Raw genomic sequence first — 13,079 nt, forward strand, 5'->3', positions numbered from 1 at the left:
TAGGATACACGTGTAAGCCTCTCGCCCACAACAACAGAGTAGGGAAAGGTAACAACACGACTCAGAAAAGTCTTTTACACAAATTTTCATGGTATTGCTACCAGATATTTAAAAGTTTACAATAACATTGAACCATGATACATATTTGGAAGCTAAGGGCACTCAAGACAATCCTTTCTGATTGGCCATAAGTGGCAAACCAGTAAATAACTGTCCCAGACTGAAGTAAACAAAGATCTAGCACTGTTCGTTTTATGACATTCATCTTACTGAGGCTCTTAAATCATGTTTCTGAAAAATAAGTTGGGTTGCTAAGCCCCTTATCCTTCTGAAAAAGACTGGCGATGGCAGAGATAGCGTGAGAATAAGTTTGAGTGGTGTAGAACAACACAACATTCCTCTGAAGATGTAGCACTACAAACACCAAACAGCCAAAGGCAACAGCTATCACTGAAATATTTTCACCAATAAACAGCAATGAGAACCACAGTGAGAGCTATACACTTAACTTGATTGAATCACCATAGCTAGCATCAGGTAAATGATACGGCAGAAAACTGGAAAACATGACTTAGGAGCTGGAAGGGAGTATGTCAAAAGCAAGAATATTGCAGATGTTGATAAATGATGCAAAGGGAGAAGTAGAAGTGGTTTGTTTTACTGCAGAATTTTTTTACACTTGGATTCTAAAAGTATGTTTGTTTTTCTCTTCTGCATCTTATTTTTTTATTATATAAAGGAATATTCAGGTATTTCAGGTATAATTTTTGGGATAATTTTCTAAAGAGGATATGTTCAAAAGGGACTTCAGGCTTTCAAGATTTTTTTTCCTAGGCATTATATACACTTAAGAAAATTAAAGCCACATACAGGCACACATGCAAGAAATACTTTTCTTTATCAGGGGAAGGGGTTTAACACAGTAGCATTTACCCAGCTGAAATAAATACAATTCCAATGTGATTAATCAGAAAGAAAACAGGTATAGTTTAACACCAATAACAGTGTATGAATTTTTATTGCAAATGGATTCCTTGATTACTGCAATAAAAAAACGGGACATACACAAGATGAAGTATTTATGTAAAATAAAGTTTCATGCATTGCATAACCATGAAGGAGGAAACATGCCCATTTAAAGACTATGATTATACTTGACTCAGGCAAATAAAGAAAAAAGAAAAATCCCACTGTTTTAAGACTTGGACTTTAATGGACTTTTTTTTAGATCTTCCATCCAGGCAATACATCACACTTGCACCAAACAAGGAGAGCAAAACAAAGCCGTAGAACTGAGTGAGGTACAATTCCTGACCAACAGCCATATCAGGAGTCCCTTTGAGTTATGCTGGGAAGACTGCTCTTCCTCAATATGAACTGCATTATGTTCAGTTAGTACTTTGACGATACTATGGTGGCAAAGTGCTCCCACTGACCACTGTGGGGTAGATTTCAGTTAAAAAGCTGAAGATCAACATACTTCATTATCCTAGCAATAAGCACTTGGTATCTCATAAGCTGATAAAGACCTTTTCTGAGCTTTCAGACATCCTGGTTTTATCTATGGGTGTGATTTCCATTCTGCAGAACTAACTTCTCATTAACTAAACGATCTGAACTGGATAAGCTGAGATGTTGACATGACTCTGGCTGAAACACGAGAAGTGAACCTACAGGATCAAGGTTAAAATAACTTTATCTGAAGAGTTTTGGAGTACATTTTCAAATAAATGCTTTTCCAAGGGCAGATAAGTTCTCAAAAGAAAAACAATAATCATTTGCTCCCTAAAATTACCCTCAGGTTTACTTGAAGACAAAGTTGGGTTTTCTACAGTTTTGAAATAAAGGGTCATATTTTTGTACTCAAATGCAGGGACCACAACTGAGACATCGCGCCCCAGGATTATTAAATTAGCAGTGGATTCCCTTGCCTCATACCTCTCACATTCCATTAGGCGAAAGCATCCTGAGCCCTTCCCTTAGTAGGCAGCCCTTCCCCTGCCTACTAACCTGGAGCACATAGATCTCAACGACACCACTTCCCATATATTGTCAGTATCATTAACCATCTCCCAATTCCAAACAAAGGGTATATGAATTTGTTTACCAAAAGCATTCCAGATCTGTAAATAAAAAGCAGTATGGTTTCAGAAGAAGTGTTAGACACATTACCTTTGGGTTTTTCCCTTCTTTGGCCAATAAAGCACGTAATCTCTCTTGTGAAGGTGGTGCAACAAATATAATATATGGCTTCAAGTCAGAATTACGTAGTGTCTTAAGTGACTGCAAAAATAAGATTTATTAAATGTTTAACAGTTCCACACATGAAAAGGGCATTTAATAATGCATTATTCACATGCTATAAGTGGTAATATACTCTTCAAACACAATGACAATTATACAATGTATTAACAGCAGTATAATTAACCATAACAGTATTATCATCACCACTCAAGTTCAGTCACAATTTCCTACAAAATTGATATTCCAACATTTTTCAGTTTCATGGAACCCAAACATTTATTTCTGTTCAAGGATATTCTTCATAACTAAACTGAAGGAACATATCTTTTGGTATCCAAAAGGAGGAAAAAAAAGTCACCTACATTGAAGCAAGTTTCCTTACAATGCTAAGGAATGGTATCAGCTTTTAACAAAGAGAAGAGTCTTTAAATACTACAGTTTAAATACTACAGTTTAACCTTTTCTGTTTTGAAAATTAAAATACAAGGTATCAGATGCACTACTACTGCATGCTTAGCATTTTTTTTTTTTTTTTTTTGGCAGGTTACATTTATATTAAGAGACAGGAAACAAAAAGAACCAAACTGTAGTTTGATTTTTCTAAAAGGTTCCTTCTGTGTGTCTCGGGACAAACAACTTGTCTCCGAAATGTATTTTTATAACCACAGAATTAGATCAATTTTCAAAGTGTTACAAATTTTCAACTTATTACATGCTTTGCGATACCCATGAGCTATTCTAGTAAAATATCACAGGGTCCCAACTGGTGATGGCTAATTATAGCTTCAATACTACCAGACTTTACTGATGTGTCTGAGCTTTAGGGCTTCGTTTGCAGCATCTGTAACAGCAGTAGACCTCATACATAACGTATGTATTAGAAATGGGCTGTGTTCCAGGACTCTGCCTCTTCCCACATTTGACTAAATTCCAAGTTGAAGTCTGTATGCATAGTTTGTCTCGTCTTTCTCCATAATCAAAAGGTCACAGCTAAAGAGCTTTTCAATATTGTTGATGTGATGTACTTTAATCCTGTCTGTTATGGAACTGCATAAACATTCCCAAAATGCAGTTTTCCACGTATAATCACAACCAACTTCCTCTCCATCTTCAAAAACCTCAGAGCTCACAGAGTAATTGGAAGACTGAGAGACACAAATCTTATTTTAGTTGATTTTTCAATTCAGATAGTTTGCACCAGCTTTAATTATCTGGAAACCAAGGCCCCTATTACCTTTAGCACAGATAAAGAAGATGTGTATATTTCCAAACAAGGAACAAGAAGGCTGTATTCGTAACACACTAGAGTTAACTCATCACCACTGAAAGAAAACTTGGAATAAATATGAAAATGGACCTTGAAAACACACTAATTTTATATAAGCCAAATACAGCTCTCTAGATTTTCACACTAGCTTCTACAATTAAAATACGACAGGCAACATCTTTACCATACCTGGGTATGAAGATTTAAAAGGCATATCTTGCCAGAGTTGATTACTTGCCGCACGGAGTCTATGCTAGTACCATAGAGATTCTTTTCAAACTCCCCATATTCAATGAACTTCCCTGCAGCTATGTCACTCTCAAATGCCTGTCGGGAAATGAAATGGTAATCCCTGCCAGCTACTTCAGTCTCTCGCCTGCTCCGAGTAGTATCTACAAACAAGAGCAACAAAAAAGAAACTGAGACAGTGATACACCTGTAGAATTGAAGAGGGGAAATAAGTATTCCTCTTAGGAGAGACATTGCTAACCAAGCAAAAAAAGGCATTTGAGATATCGAAGAAATGCAAGTATTTTATTTTCTACAATAAATGCCCCTGGACAGATTAAGTTGCTAAAGGCCAAACCTACATATAGAGGTCTTGTTTACATTATCTAGAGGGAAAAAAAAAAAAAACCCAGTAATCGAGGAAAGGAATAGTTTCACCTGTGCAGCTGCATTCTGGATGTGAAAACAGCTATTAGCTGTTTATAACAAGTTATACTGTTAAGCTGTTTGTAAACCTAGTTTAGGGTATATTAGACATTAAAAATATAAAATGTAGGAAAATATAAGTGGTTTGGGAAGGCACTAAACCCACCTAAATTTAAATTTATGCAGGATATGTAGGTTAAAAATTCTTTGACCGATGTATCAGTTTCTTTTTTAAACTTCTGTAACTCACTCCAATTTTATTCAAACTGAAATATATACATGTCTTATAATGGCTCTGTAACACTGTGTTGGGACACTGGATTTGCATTGACTTACCAAAGCTACTTTTTGGCACATAATATGTAACTTTTTTTGTCCTTTATCGAAGAGCTGACTATATCCTGCTTAAAACCTCCAAACTCCTAATTGCTATTTTCAACACAAGAGGATTTGCCTGCAGACAATATTCAGAATAAGCAATCGTATCTGCCTGTCAAACTTACGGGGAACTGCAGAGGCAAAGCGATCCACTTCGTTATTCATAAGTCGCTGCCGCAATTCATTTTGGCCGCAGTTCTGTGGGCCGATCAGAACAATAGGCCGTTTCCTATTTGCTGGCTGATGGTACAGTGACATTTCCTCATAAGTCAAAATTTCCTCGTTGTCATAATCTTGAGAGGGAAACAATAAAATAGTCACAACATACTTTACTGCTAGTTGCATGTATTGCCTGTCATGCAGCATCAAGTTTCAGGCAGCTCCTGACTCTCTGCCCAGCATCTAACTGCGAGTCACCAAAGCAACAGAACCCCAAAGATCATCGCTTGCTCAGTAAGATAAGGCTTTCTTCCCCCCTTTCTGGAGAAATAAAATGTGTTTCCACTTACTACAAGTAGTAGTATAAACTCAGGAAACAACTTTCTTGCCAAGGAACAAGTTTCTAGTACAAGAATAACACTTTATGCCCAACAACAAAAATCATCATCCCAATCCCAAAGTACTTTTGTAAGAATATAGTATCAGCTGCCTACAAACTCTCTGTGGAGAAAGTTTCCATTTACTAAACTTAATTATGCAGAGTGAGATGATATTACAAAATCATAATAAATTGGTTCATCATTGTAAAATTATGAGTGCTTCCATGCCTAAAAAGCTATCTGGTTTTTTACCCCTATCATCTGGTCTTTATTAAAGACACTAAATGACCCTACAAATTCTGCCACCTCGTTTATATCTTTCACTAAATGCTATTACAAACCATACTACTGGTCCCAAACAGAACATCATCAGGCAATATTTCTAACATCATATCCTGAATTTCAGCATTCTTTTCACAAGGCTATTTGAGGAATCTTTTATAGTTGCTTATAAGTGCACACATTATGCAAAAGGTGTTGCTTACCATCATTTTTATTTGCATTGTATAAAACCTTTTTCCGTTTCTTTTTGTTTTTCTTCGCGCACCAGAGTTTTCCTAACCAAAATAAAAACCATGACAATCAAATACCCATGCAGTAAAAAGCTTCCTATCCCACCCACTATCTGCATCTTTAAAGTGCAGAATTTATTCTGCAGTTTTGAAAAGGCATAATACTCTTCAGTTCATTATAACAGTTTGGTGTATTAAGCAAATGTGGCATGCCAAGGACTTCAACTGACTCACAGCAGATAGAATTCTTTAAGAAAAAAGGGGCTTTCCAAATTCCCCTACGTCATCCTAATTATATTGCACACAGTGATGAAAAAGACATGTGGTTTATACAACAAAGTGCTTTCATGAATTCTTCTGAAACAAAGAATTTCAAAGAATCATCCCACTTGTATTACAAAAAATGGAAGAATTTTCTACAACTCTACAGTGACAAGGTTCCAGATATCACTAATTAGCACGTCTCTGTAAGAGACTTTTTTTCCTTGGAAAGCATATATCCAACCTGATTTTTCTGGCTCCTTGTCTTCTTCTATGGTTTGCTTCATTGCTTCTCTTTGTTGCTGAAAACTTTTTCCTTAATGCATTGGAAAAAAAAAAGTACAAAAGCAGTTAACATTTATAAACCATTTCCATACTTTTTTTGTAATGATTTACTCATTTTACTTTTTCCTAAGCTTTTACATCTCTGAAGGTTCTAATAGAATATGACATAAGAAAAATTTGAGAAGAGAAATTAAAATTTAAAAATATAAACTAGAATTGCTGCAAAGCTTGTTTATTGCTTCAAAAATATATTAATCACGAAAGACTTGCAGAGCACTTGTACTATTCTGGATAGTTTTGCCTGGAAAATTGAAACTACTGGAAAGACTCCATTTCCCCACTATGATGATATGGTTTTCTAATTTTTTTTTTGTGTTAAACATGTTCTATTTATACTAAATCTTTTGAACTTCAGCTTGAAAAAGATTAGCCTATATTTAAATCAGTGTTGCTCTCAACTTACTCAAATGTCATAAAGTATCAGTGTGATATTCCATGGAATTTGAAGTCTTTTGTTCACCGTGTTTAACAGATCAGCAGGTCTTTAATGGAATAGAGTGCAGTACGTACTTCAATGCCAAAATTATATACGGACTTCAATGTCTGAAAACCCTATTACTCAAAGGCCCCCAACAGTTAGAAAGGAAGCATGACTGTTACAAGTAACTGAAGCTCTTTGCTAAGTGAGAACTTAGCAGAAAAAATGCAGAAGAGTTACCACAAAAAAGATACACTTTTCAAATGTACTACTTGATACAGGAAGAAAACTAACAGCTGCTCTCATCTCCAGAGAACAAACAGGCTGAAGTCCTACATTTCTGCTGTAGCCAGCAGAGGGAACTCTGAATCCAGAGTCCCCAAGGTGGAGGAATAAAGGAAGAGGAGAGTCACTCTTGAAAGGTGAACTGCAGTGGAAACGTAGCTTTACTCTGCATTTAACATCTATACATGGAGATGCCTCTAAAAGGTCAACCTTTTAAGTAAGTGAATGACATAACCAACAGAGAGCTCTGTTGCAAAAGGTTCAAAGTCATAGATATTCAAGGCAATGGATATTTAAGAGTATACCAGTCTGAAAACCAGAATGTTGCCCCTATGGCTATGGGAACAACTGGCTGTCAAGCTTTTTCTAGAGCTTTATTTACCAGGGATAAGGCCTGCCAATGGCTGATTATCTTCATCTCCATCTCTGTAAGCCTGCCACCAGTTTGGATCTTCTTGGCTGATCACATGGAGTATATCTCCTTTTTGAAAAGATAGGCCTAACTCTCGGCAGGGGACGTAAGGGTCATCAGAGGGATCATAGTCAAAATGCGCTTTCACATGTATCTGTGGAAGATCAAATGTAGAAACAGAAAAAAAACCACCTGTGACTTCTGAAGAATTAGACCCTATCTTCCCGTGACTGCAGTGGAGCTCTGATATATAAAATGGAAACTTTATCTGGGGCATACAGGAGATACTGGAATGGAATCATTACCTAGCTTAGCAACGGGAAAGACACAGTTGTACTAGGTTGGAGATGAAGGCCTGAATTTAACTCTTGTTAATTCTAAATCTATGCAATTTCCACACCATTTTAGGAGGCAAAAACCCCTGAGCTACTGATTTCAGTTCTTTGCATTCAAAAAGTATCAGAGATATTCTGATTTGTTTAAAATACCTAACAAATACACAGACTGAAACCCATTTGCTCAGCTTTAGGTGGTTTCACTTGTAAAATATTTTGTCACCAACCGTTAATGTTTTTGTTTGGCTCTGATATAAATCTGTGCATTCTTTCTTCAACTTGTTAAAGCTGTCTCAAGAAAAGTGTTAGCTAAAAAGACAACGAACAAAGTTTCCAGTATACAAACTTTTCCTCCCAAAGCATATTTGTAAGTTCCATCATAAAAAAATATGAAAAATAGAGAATTTGCAAATTCCAAAATAGAATTTCAGAAGCACAGGCAGTTCTACTTTTATAATTTCTTACTATTTTAGAAGCTGAGTTAAAATCATACTAAGAGTTTCAGCTTAACACCATCAATCATTTTCAATAGTTAATTCAGGTGTTAGTCTGGTAACAATTAAACCACTCTAAACAATTAAGTTTTGGTTTTGTTCCACAATGTCAATGACCTACAGAGGAACTTTCTAGGCATTACTGGAAAAACACAGCATGTATCACCAAGCTCAAGAACTTATGTAGAGCTACTTACAACTGTCTCCTTCGCAGGAGGTGGCTTGCTCTGCTGACTGGGAATCAATACAAAGGTCAGAGTACCATGCATGTCAGCCTGAGATGAAAAATAGACTCTTCATATACAGTATCAAAATATGGCTTAAGGTTAAGAATTTTAATAAATAACATATTTTAGAAAATACTTCAAAAATTCCCATAAAAGGCAGTTCCTAACAGCGTATCATCTACCCTTTAACTGGTTTAAAAGATATAGTACAGATACAGATGCAGTGATTCAGTGACAGGCCAGAAAACCAAATGTTGATATTCAGATTTTAAAAGCCTAACATTCTTGATTATACATAAACTATTTCTATTTGAAATGGAGCAGCTGCAATTCTGTCAAGCAGAGACTTAGGAGAAACAGAGAATAATATTCTCTTGTTTTGTTAAAAAGTACCAACAAGCGGATCTATTCTGGGAAGAAAAACCACATAAAATATTATTATTATTTTTCTAAATTTGCTTAAGTGGAACAGTGTTTTCAAATCTAAACATTTCTACTATGATTTAATGCTGTTAACATTATTGAAGTATACAAAACATTGTTTAAAAATTTAACTAACACACTCAAATCCTGCATCTGTAAAGTACTTAATATCCATATTGCAATCACCATACTGAACATCATAAGTGTCCTGGCTTTAAAGAATTCTTATTTGTGTGCATACTTTTGTATACAGAGTGTGTATGAACACATACCAAATATGTAGATAAAATGCAAGTGCCAACCTGTGACAAGATCTACAAGTCTCACTTCCTACACATCATTCCATGAATCATAACACAACGATTTATGTTGCATAAAACCACAGCATATGCATGTATATCAAAAAATTCAGACCTAAGGCTTAAATAAAGTAACCATAACTGAGCATAACATGATTAGGCTGCAGGAAAGGAAAATCCACAATTTTCAGTCAGCATGCATAGTTCTGAGGAATGCACAGCATTTCACAGTGATTGTGTGAATAGTCTTGTCTAAAGTCATGCGCAGTTCATTATCACTTGAGTAGCAAGTGGTGAGGTAAAATTAAGAAGGAAAGTAATGTCCTTCTCCTGTGCTTGTTTTAAGTATTTTTTGGGGACTGAAGCATTTTAAAATTTCACTTCCACATTACGAAATACAAAAGACAACATATAAAGAATTAAAAATATGATTTTAAATTAATGATTTTAAAAATATTTTTAAAAAAAAACACTTAAGGGTTTGTGGGTTTTGTTGTTTTTTTTTTTTTTTTTTTAATTTTTATTTCATTTTCAGCACGTAATTTGCTCTTATGTTAATGTATTGTAGTTTTAAATCTTTTATTCTGTAACTAGGTTGCAGGAGCTGCTCAAGAGCAGAACAAGCGCTCTGCAGAGAACTAAACTGCCAGAGTTGAATTATCTGTCAAGCATCTACAAAACACTTTTCAGAAGCATAGAGCTTAGCTAAATAAGGCTTTAAAAAAAAAAAATACAGATGGCAATGGAGACAATTACAGAGCATGAAGAATCTCAGATCCAAAAAACACATGGAGACTGAAGGCTTTCCAAATAACTATAACTCTTTTAAAATGCCTTAAAAAAAAAAAAAAACAAACCACAAAACCCCACACATTTCTGCCTCTACTTCCCTCCATTTAACCTCATTCTTGCATTAGCTGAAACATTTTAACAGCAAATATCAGAAGAGATCCAACTAAAGGTGGAAATTGTCCATTAAAAACTACAGTCTTATTGTAGCATGAGACAACTTCCTCTATGGATATCGTTGCCTATTCTTCCTACAATAATGCAACCTACAGCAGAACTCAGGTCTTTGTCCTGATTTTGATTCATCTATAGAGCATAGATCTAAGTAATTCAAAGATTTACTAAATATATTTCTCATTTTTTTTCCCCAAAGACCCTATTAAATAAGTGCTAGTGGATATTTCCAATGTTTTGTATCAACATTATAAATTAACTTTTTAAAAAAATTGTAATTTTCATCTGTTTTCACCTTGACAGAATGGTCTTGCCTGCTGCAATCAGACCAAAGATTCAGTCAGGTTCCAGGTGTCCCATCTTGGACACTGATCAACAGCAGGTGCCAGAGAAAAGCATGAGAAAAGAGCAGTACTGGGCAACAGAAAATACTGGTAATTCCCAGCTTTTGACATTCTACCTCACAGGGCCTTTGAGAGAGAGAGTACCTCTGCATTTACTAGTTCCTGATGGATTTCTTGCCTGTTGTTTTGACTAGCTGCTTTTGAACTGATGTATAATTTTGTCATGAATGGTAAAAGTATAATAAACAGAAAAATGTCTATGCTGGTAAACTGCTAGACAAAAGAGTTTTTATCAGGAGGGAAAGATAAGAAGTCTAGTCATGTAAAGGTCCTGTGTGATATAATTTGTGGTGGGTTAAGCCTGGCCAGCAACTAAGCACCCACCAGCTCCTCACTCGTTCCCTTTCCCCAGCAGGATGGGGGAGAGAATTGGAAGACCAAAAGCAAGAAAAAGTCATCGGTCAACGTAAAGACAGTTTAATAAGTGAAGGGCAAAAACCTAACCCAACAAGTGATGCAAAGGCAATCACTCACCACCCAGTTTTTATTGCTCAGCATGATGTTATATGGCATGATATATCACTGTGGTCAATTCAGGTCAGCTGTCCCAGCTGTGTCCCCTCCCAACCTCTTGCTCACCCCCAGCCTACTTGCAGGAGCGGGATAGAGTGAGAAACAGAGAAGGCCTTGACACTGTATAGGTACTGTTCAGCAATAGCTAAAACACTGGTGCATTATCAACACTGTTTCAGTCTAAAGCCAGCCTAAAACACAGCAACATATAAGCTGCTATGAAGAAAATTACCTCCTTCCCAGTCCGACACTACCACAATCACACAGCCACACATTTAACAACTGCAGACTCAACCAGAGACAAAGATGAAAAATCATGGCTTTTCAGCGCTAAACAAACTTTTTCTTAGAAATCATTAAAAGCAAGTCTCAAGATGATAGCTGGACTCTTCCACATTTGTAGGCTTTATTTTTGCAGATAACTGCCATTATACTTATTAATATCATACTATGCATCAGAAAGAAAACTTGAAATGGCCCTCCACATATAAACACTAGCTACGACAATGAAAATACTTTTAAACTAATGCTAAACATGAGTACAAATGACAAGGAGAGCCAAGAGGCTTCAGTCTTATGAAATGAGTATTTTCTGCAGGGAAAACAAGAAGTGTCCAACTCACCAACAAGTCAAAAACTTCATTAACATCTTTTCCACGAATCTCAATGCCATTAATCTCCAGAACTTCATCTCCTTCATGTAACAGCCCACTCTTCTCTGCAGCACCTCCTTTCACTATTCGACTAATGATAACAGAATCCATTTCATTGCGAACAGTAGCACCCTGCGTAGTAGCAACACATTCTGAATTTATTTTTTATATATATATACATATATATATATGTGTGAAACTCAAAGCCATCTACCGTATATATTCCAAGCCAGTGGAGAAACATTTCTGTATTGAAAAATGATGCAAGTAACAGCTGAGATGCATACACACAATGCTCCAGTTTAAAAAAAACACTGCTTAATTTCTTTAAACTGCACTAAAGATTGAAGAATTGAATTGCTCCATACCATAAGATTAATGATTTTTTAAAAAACATTTTCCTAAGGAAACACTTATTTGAAAGATACAAAACAGAAGATGAGAGTTACTAAAAAAAGCCCAAAAACATGGTTGGCACAAAGCTATAAACTCCCCTGCAGCAAAGCTTGGGATAGCAACTTCTATCAAGAAGTCCTGTCCAAACCCAAGTTGACAGAAGTTGTATAGATTCTAAATGGTAGTACGGCTACTGCTATATGAAGATACACACAAGTTTATTGTCTACGAATATTTCTCATTTTGGAGGGAGGGAGAGTGTTTACAAGTTAAACATCACCTCCACATTCAAATTCCAAAACTTTCATAGCAATCTTCAAAGGACAAAAAAAGCTTACCTCCTTTATATATAACTGAGTACCAGTACTTACCAATGGAATATCCCGAGCTTTCTCAATGCGAACTATTTTAACCGTCTCTCCTCCGTACACGCCAACATTTTCATAAATTTTTTCATCTGTCAGAGGCTCTGGCTGCATTTCTTGTTCTGCAACCTTATCGTGAGCCAGTAGAAGTGCCTAGTGTTAAACAAAATCAGCTCAGTTACAGAAAATTTCACGCTTTATATGTATACAAAATAGTAGAGTTCAATGAAATCCTGCAATTTGAATAGTCCTTGCAGATTATGGAATACTGCAAACTGACTCGGGCAATAAAAAAACAAAAAAATCATCTATCACAGCTATGTAACACCTACTGCTACATACTTTCCAAAACTTTCCTTTCAGATTGCAAAAGAATAAAAAAGCAATTTTGAACACACAACTGTGACTGTACTTACAGCTTCCTCTTCCTAAAAAACTAGACATTGGTTTACTATGTATGTAAGTGAGGATTCAGGCATAAGAAGTTGCTGCAGTGAAAACTACTCATGGATTTACAACATCAGCAAAGGACAAAATTTCCTTTATGCACCCTATGGTAACATGAAACAGCTGCCAAAGAAAAAAAAAACATAGATAAGGAAAGCAGCTCATGTGTTGCCCTGACCCTACTGATCTACTGCTACATTGTTTATGTGCAAATTACCCTGTAATACATGTAGAATGTAGCAAGG

At 35.9% G+C, this 13,079-nt stretch overlaps 1 protein-coding gene across 3 annotated transcripts in view; it reads right to left on the bottom strand.

The window, feature by feature from the left end:
* The window catches only part of PALS1 (protein associated with LIN7 1, MAGUK p55 family member), a 60,548-nt gene that overhangs the window by 3,156 nt on the left and 44,313 nt on the right, over nucleotides 1–13,079 (bottom strand). For all 3 annotated transcript variants that reach the window (XM_075502977.1, XM_075502979.1, XM_075502978.1), the window contains 9 exons: nucleotides 12,394–12,540; nucleotides 11,597–11,758; nucleotides 8,342–8,419; nucleotides 7,286–7,469; nucleotides 6,100–6,171; nucleotides 5,568–5,639; nucleotides 4,669–4,836; nucleotides 3,701–3,903; nucleotides 2,173–2,283 (listed from right to left, as the gene is read on the bottom strand). In XM_075502977.1, the coding sequence (XP_075359092.1) occupies nucleotides 2,173–2,283; nucleotides 3,701–3,903; nucleotides 4,669–4,836; nucleotides 5,568–5,639; nucleotides 6,100–6,171; nucleotides 7,286–7,469; nucleotides 8,342–8,419; nucleotides 11,597–11,758; nucleotides 12,394–12,540 (1,197 nt within the window). The remainder of the gene's footprint in view (nucleotides 1–2,172; nucleotides 2,284–3,700; nucleotides 3,904–4,668; nucleotides 4,837–5,567; nucleotides 5,640–6,099; nucleotides 6,172–7,285; nucleotides 7,470–8,341; nucleotides 8,420–11,596; nucleotides 11,759–12,393; nucleotides 12,541–13,079) is intronic.

This window comes from Mycteria americana, chromosome 5 (assembly GCF_035582795.1).
Source record: "Mycteria americana isolate JAX WOST 10 ecotype Jacksonville Zoo and Gardens chromosome 5, USCA_MyAme_1.0, whole genome shotgun sequence".
Classification (NCBI taxonomy): domain Eukaryota; kingdom Metazoa; phylum Chordata; class Aves; order Ciconiiformes; family Ciconiidae; genus Mycteria; species Mycteria americana.